The sequence below is a fragment of the Oncorhynchus gorbuscha genome, linkage group LG02 (assembly GCF_021184085.1).
Source record: "Oncorhynchus gorbuscha isolate QuinsamMale2020 ecotype Even-year linkage group LG02, OgorEven_v1.0, whole genome shotgun sequence".
NCBI lineage: Eukaryota > Metazoa > Chordata > Actinopteri > Salmoniformes > Salmonidae > Oncorhynchus > Oncorhynchus gorbuscha.
This window is the reverse complement of record NC_060174.1, coordinates 103,546,319-103,563,370: the sequence shown is the minus strand read 5'-3', so window position 1 is coordinate 103,563,370 and position 17,052 is coordinate 103,546,319. Positions and strand designations below refer to the sequence as shown.

The window sequence follows — 17,052 nt, the reverse complement described above, 5'->3', positions numbered from 1 at the left end:
TTGATGTGAACCCTTTTCAATGATGGCCTTTGTCTTGCACACAGGGGGATTGTTCCCAAACGGCTCCCACGAATATGAGGTTTTTCGGTTTGCACTCTCTCATCACCAGGATATCCCCAAACTGGTACCACAAGTGGACATGGTCGACACAGCAAGCAGCTTTGCTATGACATATGCATGTGAGTTTAGCCTTTATCTCCCTTAATGAACAGCACATGTACAGATGCCATATCTTAATTTGATCATCCTGTTGTTGCAGGAATTTTCCTGCATAGCAGGAAACGCAAACGTGTACTGTTTTCGAGGTTAAACAAAGTTAGAAGCCTTTTGCATAATCATTTCCAATTTCAAATTTCAGACTTGATTTGCCCAAACCCCTATGGAAAAATGTCCATGAATTATAATCTACATAACAATTCACATTAACTGTTGCTGCAGGATTTGTTGTCCTGTTGTGTGAAACTGGCTCAAATTAAGATATGGCATCTGTCATTTTTTAAACGTGTATTTATTAGGGATCCCTATCAGCTACTCTTCCTGGGGTCCAAACACATTGAGGCACTTACATCACACGTAAAACCCAAAATAAAAGAGTACAGTACATCATATAACATTATTACACCACTACATATCTACAATACAACATGTATAATACCACCACACAACAATATTACAATGTACATGTGTGTAGAGTGTGTGTGCTAGCGTGCGTATGTGTCTGTGTCTCTTCATAGTCCTTGTTGTTCCATAAGGTGTAGTTTAATGTTTTATTTTATATTTTTTTTAAATCAGATTTTACTGCTTTCATGAGTTAATTGATGTGAAATAGAGTTTGTAGTCATGGCTCTGTGTAGTACTGTGCGTTTTCCAGAGTCTGTTCTGGACTTGGGGATTGTGAAGAGACCCCTTGTGGCATGTGTCGTGGGGGTCTGCATGGGTGTCTGAGCTGTGTGCTAGACAGCTCTATGTTTTTCACAAAGACAAGTAGTGATGCAGTCAATCCCTCCTCTACTTTGAGCCAGGAGATAAAAGACATGCATGTCATCGATGTTAGCACTCTGTGTACACTTAAGGGCTAGCCGTGCTGCTCTTTTCTGGGACAACTGTAATTTGCCAAAGTCCCTCTGTGGCACTTGACCATATAACTGGTCAGTAGTCCACGTGCAACAGAACTAGGTCTGGTAGGACTTGTTTTGTTGATAGAGATGTCAAGAAAGCAGAACATCACTCTCCCCACCTTAGCTACTGTTGCATCAATACGTTTAGACCATGTCAGTTTACTTAACTAGGCAAGTCAGTTAAAAACAAATTTGTATTTACAATGACGGCCTCGGAACAGTGTGTTATCTGCCTTGTTCAGAGGCAGAACGAGAGACTTTTACCTTGTCAGCTCGGAGGATTTGTTCTAGCAACCTTTTGGTTACTCAACCCAACACTCTAACCACTAGGCTACCTGTCACCCCAATCCAGGCTTACTCCAAGCAGTTTAGTCTCCTCAACTTCCCCAATTTACACAATATTCATGACAAGATTTAGTTGAGATTTAGGGTTTACTGAATGGTTTGTTCTTTGTAATTGACTAACTGACTACATTGCTTTGTAATTGACTAACTGACTGCAGTGCTTTGTAATTGACTAACTGACTACAGTGCTTTGTAATTGACTAACTGACTACAGTGCTTTGTAATTGACTGACTGACTGCAGTGCTTTGTAATTGACTAACTGACTACAGTGCTTTGTAATTGACTAACTGACTACAGTGCTTTGTAATTGACTAACTGACTGCAGTGCTTTGTAATTGACTAACTGACTACAGTGCTTTGTAATTGACTAACTGACTACAGTGCTTTGTAATTGACTGACTGACTGCAGTGCTTTGTAATTGACTAACTGACTACAGTGCTTTGTAATTGACTAACTGACTACAGTGCTTTGTAATTGACTAACTGACTGCAGTGCTTTGTAATTGACTAACTGACTACAGTGCTTTGTAATTGACTAACTGACTGCAGTGCTTTGTAATTGACTAACTGACTGCAGTGCTTTGTAATTGACTAACTGACTGCAGTGCTTTGTAATTGACGAACTGACTGCAGTGCTTTGTAATTGACGAACTGACTGCAGTGCTTTGTAATTGACTAACTGACTACAGTGCTTTGTAATTGAATAACTGACTACAGTGCTTTGTAATTGACTAACTGACTACAGTGCTTTGTAATTGACTAACTGACTACAGTGCTTTGTAATTGACTAACTGACTACAGTGCTTTGTAATTGACTAACTGACTACAGTGCTTTGTAATTGCACTGAATCGTGTTTTCACTTTGATGACAGTTAGTGTTCGAGGTGTTCAAATGCCGTCTCCATTGCATTAACACCTGTTTCTTTACTAAATGTCAACGATAGTGTCAGTAACCTCTTCTCTAACATTCTGTCATACTGATTTTGGATGTACAGTAGGAAAGGATCCTGTCTAGGCACTCATTTGAAAGGATCCTGTCTAGGCACTCATTTGAAAGGATCCCGTCTAGGCACTCATTTGAAAGGATCCTGTCTAGGCACTCATTTGAAAGGATCCCGTCTAGGCACTCATTTGAAAGGATCCTGTCTAGGCACTCATTTGAAAGGATCCTGTCTAGGCACTCATTTGAAAGGATCCCGTCTAGGCACTCATTTGAAAGGATCCCGTCTAGGCACTCATTTGAAAGGATCCTGTCTAGGCACTCATTTGAAAGGATCCCGTCTAGGCACTCATTTGAAAGGATCCTATCTAGGCACTCATTTGAAAGGATCCTGTCTAGGCACTCATTTGAAAGGATACTATCTAGGCACTCATTTGAAAGGATCCCGTCTAGGCACTCATTTGAAAGGATCCCGTCTAGGCACTCATTTGAAAGGATCCCGTCTAGGCACTCATTTGAAAGGATCCCGTCTAGGCACTCATTTGAAAGGATCCCGTCTAGGCACTCATTTGAAAGGATCCCGTCTAGGCACTCATTTGAAAGGATCCCGTCTAGGCACTCATTTGAAAGGATCCTGTCTTGCCATTCATTTGAAAGGATCCTGTCTTGCCACTCATTTGAAAGGATCCCATCTAGGCACTCATTTGAAAGGATTCCGTCTAGGCACTCATTTGAAAGGATCCCGTCTAGGCACTCATTTGAAAGGATCCTGTCTAGGCACTCATTTGAAAGGATCCTGTCTTGCCATTCATTTGAAAGGATCCCGTCTAGGCACTCATTTGAAAGGATCCCGTCTTGCCACTCATTTCCACGAATCTGCAGTTTTCTAAAAGATAAGAACATTTTAAGGCACCATCTGTTGGCGTCATGCAGTTACTTTTTTGACTTTCATGTCGTCTATAAGTTAGCGCTTTCCGAAACGCATCCCAGTTGGGCAATAATGGGTATTTTAGGCGCCTCAAAAAAAAACACGACGGAGAGAAATTATTTGATTGATCATAGCAGTCATGAAACGTGAGAATCAACAGGGAGAGTTGAGCTGTATCAGCGTCATTCTGTGGAGATGATGTGAAATAGCACATTTAGAGAACCATAATTATGCCAATATGAAGATTATCTGAAAAACTTGACATATCAAATTGACTACATTTCCTATGTGTCTCAATTGAGTAACATAGAATAAACTCATTTCAGGCACTCCCTGTGTTCCCGCAAGCTTCCAATAATTGTAACCTTGCAATGAGAAAGTGGAAGATGGAATGAGGGAGCAAACATTAAAATTGTACACAGACGGCAAACCCAACGGTACGGACATTTTTTTTGTGGACAGGTGAAAGAGGCGGCTTGCAGTTGAAGACTTGGTATTCTGATCCTGGGTCCTCACCTCTCATCTCCTGGAGATATTATGTTATGATTGGATGAGTTTTATGACTTGCTTTAGACACAGTGACCAGTCAGTATTGATTTGGTTTTTGAATGTATCCTGATTGGCTGTTCTCTCTCTCTCTCTCTCTCTCTCTCTCTCTCTTTAGGAAATTCACTTTTGTGCAACCTACTTAGAGTTAAGGAAACTTTGAGGGAAAAGATCAGGGGGAAATTAACTTAAGGTATTTTTTGCAACCAGACCACCCTGGGCTCTTATTAAAAGAGATCAGTGAGTCAGTATTGATTTGGTTTTTGAATGTATCCTGATTGGCTGTTCTCTCTCTCTCTCTCTCTCTCTCTCTTAGGAAATTCACTTTTGTGCAACCTACTTAGAGTTAAGGAAACTTTGAGGGAAAAGATCAGGGGGAAATTAACTTAAGGTATTTTTTGCAACCAGACCACCCTGGGCTCTTATTAAAAGAGATCAGTGAGTCAGTATTGTTCCTGCCAATGCCTCCTCATTCTAGACATTAGTGTGAGCCGCTTACGACATCAAGATTTGCATTAGGAAGGAATAGCAGCGTTTCATCAGTTGATTTTAAAAAAAGACGCAGAGAATCTGGAAATTACCTTAGCAATTCAGTGTTTTTTTTATTTTAATTTTCTTCTTCAGACAACTAAATGGATCTTAGTCATGGGTTTCACAGACTTGTCACTCCATTGATATAGACGTTATCAGCACGACTGACTCCCATTGTGACTGTGCTGCCACTGGCATTGTGACTGTGCTGCCACAGGCATTGTGACTGTGCTGCCACTGGCATTGTGACTGTGCTGCCACAGGCATTGTGACTGTGCTGCCCCAGGCATTGTGACTGTGCTGCCCCAGGCATTGTGACTGTGCTGCCACTGGCATTGTGACTGTGCTGCCCCAGACATTGTGACTGTGCTGCCCCAGGCATTGTGACTGTGCTGCCCCAGGCATTGTGACTGTGCTGCCCCAGGCATTGTGACTGTGCTGCCCCAGGCATTGTGACTATGCTGCCCCAGGCATTGTGACTGTGCTGCCCCAGGCATTGTGACTGTGCTGCCCCAGGCATTGTGACTATGCTGCCCCAGGCATTGTGACTGTGCTGCCCCAGGCATTGTGACTGTGCAGCCCCAGGCATTGTGACTGTGCAGCCCCAGGCATTGTGACTGTGCTGCCCCAGGCATTGTGACTGTGCAGCCCCAGGCATTCTCAATGGGGGCCAATGATGATTTTGTCTTAAGAACACTAAAGTGGCTTGGGCAATACAATTATATTTCTAAAGTAAGCAAATCATTCACAAGAACCCCTTTTTTTGTCATCAGTAAGATATTGTCATATTTACTTTAGACAGATGGCTATGCTACTATAATATAGCAACCATCATCATTTAAAACAACTAATTGAGTTGCCCAGGGTGAGGGGGAGGAATGACAAGCCATATTAACAGTTACAATAATAACCGTATATAGTAGAACAATAACAACATCCAATGAATATATTAGGACCATTAACTAGGCTACCAAGGACTCAGAGACACCACTGGATGTCTACCAAATTGAAGGATTCATGTATATGAGGTTATTCAGGCTAATGTGTCTGCATGCGTCACACACACACAGTCACAGCCGTCTACATCCAGGGTCTCAGAAAATGCAGACACAGCTTCCTGCTTCTCCCAGGCAGCACAGCATCACTCACCTGGTAGAGAGCGCCGAGACACATGGCAAATTCAGTTAGTGGACAATGGACAGTTTCTTGTGCCACAAATGACCTGAGGTGTCCCACATAGCTACAAGTCAGTACCGATAATCCTTAAAGACTGAAACATTACCATGGACCCTTCATGGTTCCAGTGCAGACTTTCTAGCCACCTCCCATAAGGAGGTTGAAGCAGAGAGGAAGAGGTGACGCGAGAGACGAAGCAAGAGGTTTTACTCCACCCAAAAATCTGTTCACAAAAAAAAAAATAAGCCCACAAAGTGAGTAATTTTTGCATGGAGATCAATGAGAGAGTGTCGAAAAGGAATTGCTAATTTTCTACATGAGGCTTAATTGGTCAAAAAATAAGTTTTGTAATGGTTTGGTTGTTACGAATGCACTGATCTAAGTGGACACACGTAGCATTTCGGCAACTTTGAAATAAAAACTTTATATTGGCTGTTGTCATAGAGATAGATAGATAGAAGACTCATCATGGATATAATCCATTTTAGCATGGACATTGCCAATGAGGGCTTCCACCATTTAAAAGTAGTCAACTGGGTGGGGATTGTTATAAATTGGGAGCAATCAGCCAATGAAGAAGAAGGAAATGTACTACTTTAAAATGGAGATAGCCTCAACGGCACTGGCCATGCTGTCACAGATGCTATAATGGAGCTGTTGTTCACATGTGTATCTGCCCTCTCATTGGTTAGAATGGTCCCACCTGATCAGCAGTAAAATAACAATAACGAGTCTATATACAGGGGGGTACCGGTACAGAGTCAATATGCGGGGGGCACCAGTTAGTTGAGGTAAGATTTACATGTAGAGAGGAGTAACAACAGAGAGTGGCAGAGGTGGAAAGAGGGGGGGGGGGGCAATGCAAAAAGTCTGGGTTGCCATTTTATTAGATGATCAGGAGTCTTATGACTTGGGGGTAAAAGCTGATGACTTGGGGGTAGAAGCTGTTTAGAAGCCTCTTGGACCTAGACTTGGCACTTTGGTTGAAGCCATAATGTCATGCTATGTATCCTGACATCAGGCCTTTAGAGGGCAGTGTTGGGGCTAACACTAAATAACTGCTGATAGTTACAGTGTATTCTAGTCCAGTTAAACCAAGTACTGCTTGTCTCACTCTCATACAGAGAGAGAGAGAGGGAGAGAGAGGGAGAGGGAGAGGGAGGGAGGGAGAGAGAGGGAGAGGGAGGGAGGGAGGGAGGGAGGGAGAAATTGAGGGCGAGGGAGAGAGAGAGAAATAGAGGGATGGAGGGAGGGAGAGGAAGGGAGAGATAGAGAGAAATGAAGGGAGAGAGAGAAATAGAGGGAAGGAGAAAGAGAAATGGCGGGAGGGAGGGAGAGAGAGAGAGAGAGAAATAGAGGGAGGTGAGGGAGAGAGTGGCACAGCAGTTCAACAGGGACATGATTCTCTTTCTTGACAAACCCGACATTCCCCCAAGCCAATTTAAAGTTAATGTAATGCCATCTTACCCTTCTGCAATCACCCAGTTTGCTCCCTCATTTCTGTTTTTAAGGGTGTCACATTTGACTGTTTATTCAAAAGACTGGTTTCCCTTTTACCAGAGAAGGTTGAGAAACCTGTTTCAATGATTGAATGCATTACTGTAGTTCAGTAATCAATGGTGTCTAGAATTATCAATCGATTCAAAGGCACAAACAGATAAAGATGGATAATGTAGAATGGAATATGGTTTATCAGTGCTGGAGTGTTTTTAGTGGAATTACACATTGTACTAGAAGATATTTCTCATTGAATGAAGACGTTTCCTAAGAACAACTGACTGTGGTTTTAATGAGAATCTGGGCATGCACTCTTAATGTGTGCATCAGCTGGTGTTCTATCACTGGATGAACTGCGATACAGACATGTCACTGTAGGTGTTCTATCACTGGATGAACTGCTAAACAGACATGTCATTGTAGGTGTTCTATCACTGCAATGGATGAACTGCGAAACAGACATGTCACTGTAGGTGTTCTATCACTGGATTAACTGCTATACAGACATGTCACTGTAGGTGTTCTATCACTGCACTGGATGTTCTGCTAAACAGCCATGTCACTGTTGGTGTTCTATCACTGCACTGGACAAACTGCTAAACATACATGTCACTCTAGGTGTTCTATCACTGCACTGGATGTTTTGCGATACAGTTATGTCACTATCAGTGTTCTTTCACTGGATGAACTGCAAAACAGACATGTCACTCTAGGTGATTTATCACTGCACTGGATGAACTGCTATACAGACATGTCACTGTAGGTGTTTTATCACTGCAATGGATGTTCTGCTATACAGATATGTCACTATCGGTGTTCTATCACTGCACTGGATGAACTGCTATACAGACATGTCACTGTAGGTGTTCTATCACTGCACTGGATGAACTGCTATACAGACATGTCACTGTAGGTGTTCTATCACTGCACTGGATGTTCTGCTAAACAGACATGTCACTGTTGGTGTTCTATCACTGCACTGGATGAACTGCTATACAGACATGTCACTGTAGGTGTTCTATCACTGCACTGGATGAACTGCAAAACAGACATGTCACTCTAGGTGTTTTATCACTGCACTGGATGAACTGCTATACAGACATGTCACTGTAGGTGTTCTATCACTGCACTGGATGTTCTGCTAAACAGACATGTCATTGTAGGTGTTATATCACTGGATGTTCTGCTTTACAGACATGTCACTGTTGGTGTTCTATCACTGCACTGGATGAACTGCTATACAGACATGTCACTGTAGGTGTTCTATCACTGCAGTGGATGAACTGCTAAACAGACATGTCACTGTTGGTGTTCTATCACCGGATGAACTGCTAAACAGACATGTCACTGTTGGTGTTTTATCACTGCACTGGATGAACTGCTAAACAGACGTCACTGTAGGTGTTCTACCACTGGATTAACTGCTAAACAGACATGTCACTGTTGGTGTTCTATCACTGGATGAACTGCTAAACAGACATGTCACTGTTGGTGTTCTATCACTGGATGAACTGCTAAACAGACATGTCACTGTTGGTGTTTTATCACTCCACTGGATGTTCTGCTATACAGACATGTCACTATCGGTGTTCTATCACTGGATGTTCTGCTGTACAGACATGTCACTGTTGGTGTTCTATCACTGCACTGGATGAACTGCTATACAGACATGTCACTGTAGGTGTTCTGTCACTGCACTGGATGAACTGTGACACAGACATGTCACTGTAGGTGTCCTATCAAAAAACTGGATGTTCTTCTATACAGACATGTCACTGTTGGTGTTCTATCACTGCACTGGATGTTCTGATAGACAGACATGTCACTGTAGATGTTCTATAACTGCACTGGATGTTCTGATAGACAGACATGTCACTGTTGGTGTTCTATCACTGGATGAACTGCTAAACAGACATGTCACTGTAGGTGTTCTATCACTGCACTGGATTAACTGCTATACAGACATGTCACTGTTGGTGTTTTATCACTGCACTGGATGTTCTACTATATAGATATGTTACTATCGGTGTTCTATCACTTTATGTTCTGCTTTACAGACATGTCACTGTTGGTGTTTTATCACTGCACTGGATGAACTGCTAAACAGACATGTCACTGTTGGTGTTTTATCACTGCACTGGATGAACTGCTAAACAGACATGTCACTGTTGGTGTTTTATCACTGCACTGGATGAACTGCTAAACAGACATGTCACTGTTGGTGTTTTATCACTGCACTGGATGAACTGCTAAACAGACATGTCACTGTAGGTGTTTTATCGCTGTACTGGATGTTCTTCTATACAAACATGTCACTGTAGATGTTCTATCACTGCACTGGATGAACTGCTAAACAGACAAGTCACTGTTGGTGTTTTATCACTGTACTGGATGACCTGCCAAACAGACATGTTACTGTAGATGTTTTATCGCTGTACTGGATGTTCTTCTATACAAACATGTCACTGTAGATGTTGTATCACTGCACTGGATGAACTGCTAAACAGACAAGTCACTGTTGGTGTTTTATCACTGGATGAACTGCTAAACAGACATGTCACTGTAGGTGTTCTATCACTGCACTGGATGAACTGCTAAACAGACATGTCACTGTAGGTGTTTTCTCACTGGATGAACTGCTAAAAAGACATGTCACTGTAGGTGTTTTATCACTGCACCGGACGAACCTTTAAACAGACATGTCACTCGAGGTGTTTTATCACTGCACTGGATGTTCTGCTATACAGACATGTCACTGTAGGTGTTCTATCACTAGATGAACTGCTAAACAGACATGTCACTGTAGGTGTTATATCACTGCACTGGATGACCTGCCAAACAGACATGTTACTGCAGGTGTTCTATCACTGCACTGGATGAACTGCTAAACAGACATTTCACTGTAGGTGTTTTATCACTGGATGAACTGCTAAACAGACATGTCACTTTTGGTGTTTTATCACTGCACTGGATGAACTGCTAAACAGATAAGTCACTGTTGGTGTTTCATCACTGGATGAACTGCTAAACAGACATGTCACTGTAGGTGTTCTATCACTGCACTGGATGTTCTGCTATACAGATATGTCACTGTTGGTGTTCTACCACTGGATGAACTGCAATACAGACATGTCACTGTAGGTGATTTATCACTGAACTGGATGAACTGCTAAACAGACATGTCACTTTAGGTGTTCTATCACTGCACTGGATCAATTGCTAAACAGGCATGTCACTGTTGGTGTTCTATCACTGCACTGGATCAATTGCTAAACAGGCATGTCACTGTTGGTGTTATTTTACTGGATGAACTGCTAAAAAGACATGTCACTGTAGGTGTTTTATCACTGGATGAACTGCTATACAGACATCTCACTGTAGGTGTTCTATCACTGCACTGGATGAACTGCTATACAGACATGTCACTGTAGGTATTCTATCACTGCACTGGATGAACTGCTATACAGACATGTCACTGTAGGTGTTTTATCACTGCACTGGATGAACTGGTAAACAGACATGTCACTGTTGGTGTTTTATCACTGCACTGGATGAACTGCTAAACAGACATGTCACTGTAGGTGTTTTATCACTGCACTGGATGTTCTGCTCAATAGACATGTCACTGTTGGTGTTCTATCACTGGATGAACTGCTATACAGATATGTCACTGTTTTTGTTCTATCACTGGATGAACTGCTAAACCGACATGTCACTGTTGGTGTTCTATCACTAGATGAACTGCTAAACAGACATGTCACTGTAGGTGTTTTATTGCTGTACTGGATGTTCTTCTATACAAACATGTCACTGTTGGTGTTTTATCACTGCACTGGATGAACTGCTAAACAGACATGTCACTGTAGGTGTGTTATCACTGCACTGGATGACCTAACAAACAGACATGTTACTGCAGGTGTTCTATCACTGCACTGGATGAACTACTATACAGACATTTCACTGTAGGTGTTTTATCACTGGATGAACTGCTAAACAGACATGTCACTGTTGGTGTTTTATCACTGCACTGGATGAACTGCAAAACAGACATGTCACTGTAGGTGTTTTATCGCTGTACTGGATGTTCTTCTATGCAAACATGTCACTGTAGATGTTGTATCACTGCACTGGATGAACTGCTAAACAGACATGTCACTGTAGGTGTTCTATCACTGCAATGGATGAACTGCTAAACAGACATGTCACTGTTGGTGTTTCATCACTGGATGAACTGCTAAACAGACACGTCACTGTAGGTGTTCTATCACTGCACTGGCTGTTCTTCTATACAGACATGTCACTGTTGGTGGTCTATCACTGGATAAACTGCTAAACAGACATGTCACTGTTGGTGTTTTATCACTGTACTGGATGAACTGCTATACAGACATGTCACTGTTGGTGTTCTATCACTAGATGAACTGCTAAACAGACATGTCACTGTTGGTGTTTTATCACTGCACTGGATGAACTGCTATACAGACATGTCACTGTAGGTGTTCTATCACTGCATTGGATGAACTGCTATACAGATATGTCACTGTCGGTGTTCTATCACTGCACTGGATGAACTGCTATACAGACACGTCACTGTAGGTGTTCTATCACTGGATGAACTGCTATACAGACATGTCACTGTAGGTGTTCTATCACTAGATGAACTGCTAAACAGACATGTCACTGTAGGTGTTATATCACTGGATGAAATGCTAAACAGATGTCACTGTAGGTGTTCTACCACTGGATTAACTGCTAAACAGACATGTCACTCTAGGTGTTCTATCACTGCACTGGATGAACTGCTAAACAGACATGTCACTGTTGGTGTTCTATCACTGGATGAACTGCTAAACAGACATGTCACTGTTGGTGTTTTATCACTGCACTGGATGAACTGCTAAACAGACATGTCACTGTAGGTGTTTTATCACTGCACTGGATGAACTGCCAAACAGACATGTTACTGCAGGTGTTCTATCACTGCACTGGATGAACTGCTAAACAGACATGTCACTGTAGGTGTTTTATCACTGCACTGGATGAACTGCCAAACAGACATGTTACTGCAGGTGTTTTATCACTGCACTGGATGAACTGCAAAACAGACATGTCACTGTAGGTGTTTTATCGCTGTACTGGATGTTCTTCTATACAAACATGTCACTGTAGATGTTGTATCACTGCACTGGATGAACTGCTAAACAGACACGTCCCCGTAGGTGTTCTATCACTGCACTGGCTGTTCTTCTATACAGACATGTCACTGTTGGTGTTTTATCACTGCACTGGATGTTCTGATATACAGACATGTCACTGTTGGTGTTTTATCACTGGATGAACTGCTAAACAAACATGTCACTCTAGGTGTTCTATCACTGCACTGGATGAACAGCTAAACAGACATGTCACTGTTGGTGGTTTATCACTGTACTGGATGAACTGCTATACAGACATGTCACTGTTGGTGTTTTATCACTGTACTGGATGAACTGCTAAACAGACATGTCACTGTTGATGTTCTATCACTCGATGAACTGCTAAACAGACATGTCACTGTTGGTGTTTTATCACTGCACTGGATGAACTGCTATACAGACATGTCACTGTTTGGTGTTCTATCACTGGATGAACTGCTAAACAGACATGCCACTGTTGGTGTTCTATCACTGGATGAACTGCTAAACAGACATGTCACTGTTTGGTGTTCTATCACTGGATGAACTGCTAAACAGACATGTCACTGTAGGTGTTTTATCACTGGATGAACTGCTAAACAGACATGTCACTGTTGGTGTTCTATCACTGCACTCGATGAACTGCTAAACAGACATGTCACTGTTGGTGTTCCATCACTGGATGAACTGCTAAACAGACATGTCACTGTAGGTGTTATATCACTGGATGAACTGCTAAACAGCCATGTCACTGTTGGTTTTCTATGACTGCACTGGATGAACTGCTAAACAGACATTTCACTGTAGGTGTTTTATCACTGGATGAACTGCAAAACAGACATGTCACTGTAGGTGTTTTATCGCTGTACTGTATGTTCTTCTATACAAACATGTCACTGTAGATGTTGTATCACTGCACTGGATGAACTGCTATACAGACATGTCACTGTTTGGTGTTCTATCACTGGATGAACTGCTTAACAGACATGTCACTGTTGGTGTTCTATCACTGGATGAACTGCTAAACAGACATGTCACTGTTGGTGTTCTATCACTGGATGAACTGCTAAACAGACATGTCACTGTAGGTGTTCTATCACTGGATGAACTGCTAAACAGACATGTCACTGTAGGTGTTCTATCACTGGATGAACTGCTAAACAGACATGTCACTGTAGGTGTTCTGTCACTGGATGAACTGCTTAACAGACATGTCACTGTTGGTGTTCTATCACTGGATGAACTGCTAAACAGACATGTCACTGTAGGTGTTCTATCACTGGATGAACTGCTAAACAGACATGTCACTGTAGGTGTTCTATCACTGGATGAACTGCTAAACAGACATGTCACTGTTGGTGTTCTATCACTGGATGAACTGCTAAACAGACATGTCACTGTAGGTGTTCTGTCACTGGATGAACTGCTTAACAGACATGTCATTGTTGGTGTTCTATCACTGGATGAACTGCTAAACAGACATGTCACTGTAGGTGTTCTGTCACTGGATGAACTGCTTAACAGACATGTCATTGTTGGTGTTTTATCACTGGATGAACTGCTTAACAGACATGTCACTGTTGGTGTTCTATCACTGGATGAACTGCTAAACAGACATGTCACTGTAGGTGTTCTATCACTGGATGAACTGCTAAACAGACATGTCACTGTAGGTGTTATATCACTGGATGAACTGCTAAACAGACATGTCACTGTAGGTGTTCTATCACTGGATGAACTGCTTAACAGACATGTCATTGTTGGTGTTCTATCACTGGATGAACTGCTAAACAGACTTGTCACTGTTGGTGTTCTAGCAAATCAAATCAAATCAAATCAAATGTATTTATATAGCCCTTCGTACATCAGCTGATATCTCAAAGTGCTGTACAGAAACCCAGCCTAAAACCCCAAACAGCAAACAATGCAGGTGTAAAACTGCTTAACAGACATGTCATTGTTGGTGTTCTATCACTGGATGAACTGCTAAACAGACATGTCACTGGATTCTTTATGCAAATTGCGGTATTAGTCACAATGCCCGCCAGTGAAAAAATAAACATGACCATAATCTACCATTGAGGATAATTAAAAATTAAGTCAGAAAACTCATACATTTCCAATGTGCTGTTGGTAGTGAGGCATGTTTTATTTAGATTCCAACTTTCTATGTCAGCGCCAATATTCTCCTTATCAGCAGTTTACAGATAGGTTGAGCGAAGAATGGAAATAATTGTCAGGATACTTTCTAGTCATTTGTTTTGTGTTTGCATAAAAAAAAATACATCATGTCACACAATGTTGGGCAATCCCCCAAAACAGATTGAGCTTGTTGTGATTCGTTTGCTTCTTGTGAGATAAGTTGACTTTGATGAGTGACAGTAGAGCGGCTAACTGAGTGTCTCCACCTTGGCAAGAAACCATTCCAGTTGGATTATCCCCAATTAGATATACATGGTGTAGTGCCATCACTGAGTTGAAGCTGAGTCTTTCGGCTATAGGAGAAACTGACGTGTAGCCTACGGCATGTGTGTGTGTGGTGGACGTGTTTAACAGCATGTTTACAGTACACACTGGTTTTCCCTCGTGGCAGGGGTTAAAAGACACAGGTAGACACACGATCATGTTAAAGGGCAATGTGTATTTGTGTGTGTGAAATACAGAACTAAGCCTGTGTGATTGCCCTGACATACTGTAGCTGGAGATGGTTGCATATAAGTGATGTTTCTGTCTCTATGGGAGCTTGTGCCTTTTATGTGAATCGTTTAGCGGGGCCTTGCCTCAACAAACCCATTTAATCTATTATTCATTGTATCATAACTAAACAGATTATTTTCTTCAGTTAAGAGTAGTGAATATGTGGAATTAACTCTGGTGTAGAGTGAAAGGGGAGTTCAGTTGTCAAAAATCAATTTAAGTAGGAAGGGGATTGCCCGTGTTTAGCAGAAGCAGTACAAGTGTTCTCCTGTGGTAATCACACAAAGGAATTATATTTATAGGCCTATAATGCTTTAGATTACCATATCAAGGAGATTAGCAGGTATCCAGATTGCCAGCCTCAAAAGGTTGTGGCAAGACATTCCCACTGGGCACACACTGGGCCAATGATAGTATACCTAGTTTCACGTTGAAACGATGGTGTCCTCTGGGAAAATCAGATGTCAATGCAGCTTACATAACCCCAACCTCACTCCGAATGTACTTTCACATACAGCTTGTGTAAGAAAAGTTAGGCGTTACTTTAAACTTTTCAATATTATTAAGGTAGTCCTCGCAAAGGAGTTTGGGAGCTGATCAGTGTTTAAAGTTGTTGAACACAGCTGACTGTTCCCCGGGCGCCGAAGACGCGGATGTCGATAAAGGCAGCCCCCCGCACCTCTGATTCAGAGGGGTTGGGTTCTGCCAGTCACGTTCTGTTAAAGGTCCCCAAAGCACACACCTGGGGCGGAAGGGTAGCCTAGTGGTTAGAGCATTGGGCTAGTAACTGAAAGGTTGCAAGTTCAAATCCCCGAGCTGACAAGGTACAGATCTGTTTTTCTGCCCTTGAACAGGCAGTTAACCCACTGTTCCTAAGCCATCATTGAAAATAAGAATTTGTTCATAACTGACTTGCCTAGTAAAATAAAGGTTAACATTTTATTTATTTTTTTATCCCTGGGTTGCTCCTCTTTTCAGTTCGCTGCAGCTAGCGACTGGAACGACCTGCAACAAACACTCAAACTGGACAGTTTTATCTCAATCTCTTCATTCAAAGACTCAATCATGGACACTCTTACTGACAGTTGTGGCTGCTTTGTGTGATGTAGTCTCTACCTTCTTGCCCTTTGTGCTGTTGTCTGTGCCCAATAATGTTTGTACCATGTTTTGTGGTGCTGCCATGTTGTGTTGCTACCATGTTGTTGTTATGTTGTGTTGCTACCATGCTGTGTTGTTATGTTGTGTTGCTACCATGTTGTTGTTATGTTGTGTTGCTACCATGTTGTTGTCATGTTGTGTTGCTACCATGCTGTGTTGTTATGTTGTGTTGCTACCATGCTGTGTTGTTATGTTGTGTTGCTACCATGCTGTGTTGTTATGTTGTGTTGCTACCATGCTGTGTTGCTATGTTGTGTTGCTACCATGCTGTGTTGTTATGTTGTGTTGCTACCATGCTGTGTTGTTATGTTGTGTTGCTACCATGCTGTGTTGTTATGTTGTGTTGCTACCATGCTGTGTTGTTATGTTGTGTTGCTACCATGCTGTTTTGTTGTGATGTGTTGCTACCATGCTGTTTGTTGTGATGTGTTGCTACCATGTTGTTGTCATGTTGTGTTGCTACCATGCTGTGTTGTTATGTTGTGTTGCTACCATGCTGTGTTGTTATGTTGTGTTGCTACCATGCTGTGTTGTTATGATGTGTTGCTAACATGTTGTTGTTATGATGTGTTGCTAACATGTTGTTGTTATGTTGTGTTGCTACCATGCTGTTGTTATGATGTTTTGCTACCATGTTGTTGTTATGTTGTGTTGCTACCATGTTGTTGTTATGATGTGTTGCTACCATGTTGTTGTTATGATGTGTTGCTAACATGTTGTTGTTATGATGTGTTGCTAACATGCTTGTTGTTATGTTGTGTTGCTACCATGTTGTTGTTATGTTGTGTTGCTACCATGCTGTGTTGTTATGTTGTGTTGCTACCATGTTGTGTTTTTGTTGTGTTGCTACCATGCTGTGTTGTTATCTTATGTTTTTTTATGTTGTGTTGCTACCTTGTTGTGATTGTTTTGTTATTTCTATTGCTATTTATGTTGTTGTT

At 41.9% G+C, this 17,052-nt stretch overlaps 1 protein-coding gene across 1 annotated transcript in view; it reads left to right on the top strand.

The window, feature by feature from the left end:
* Positions 1 to 17,052, top strand: part of LOC124014556 (glutamate receptor 1-like) — a 124,157-nt gene that overhangs the window by 615 nt on the left and 106,490 nt on the right. Inside the window, exon 2 of the mRNA XM_046329697.1 lies at positions 45 to 179. Coding sequence (XP_046185653.1) covers positions 45 to 179 — 135 coding nt within the window. The remainder of the gene's footprint in view (positions 1 to 44; positions 180 to 17,052) is intronic.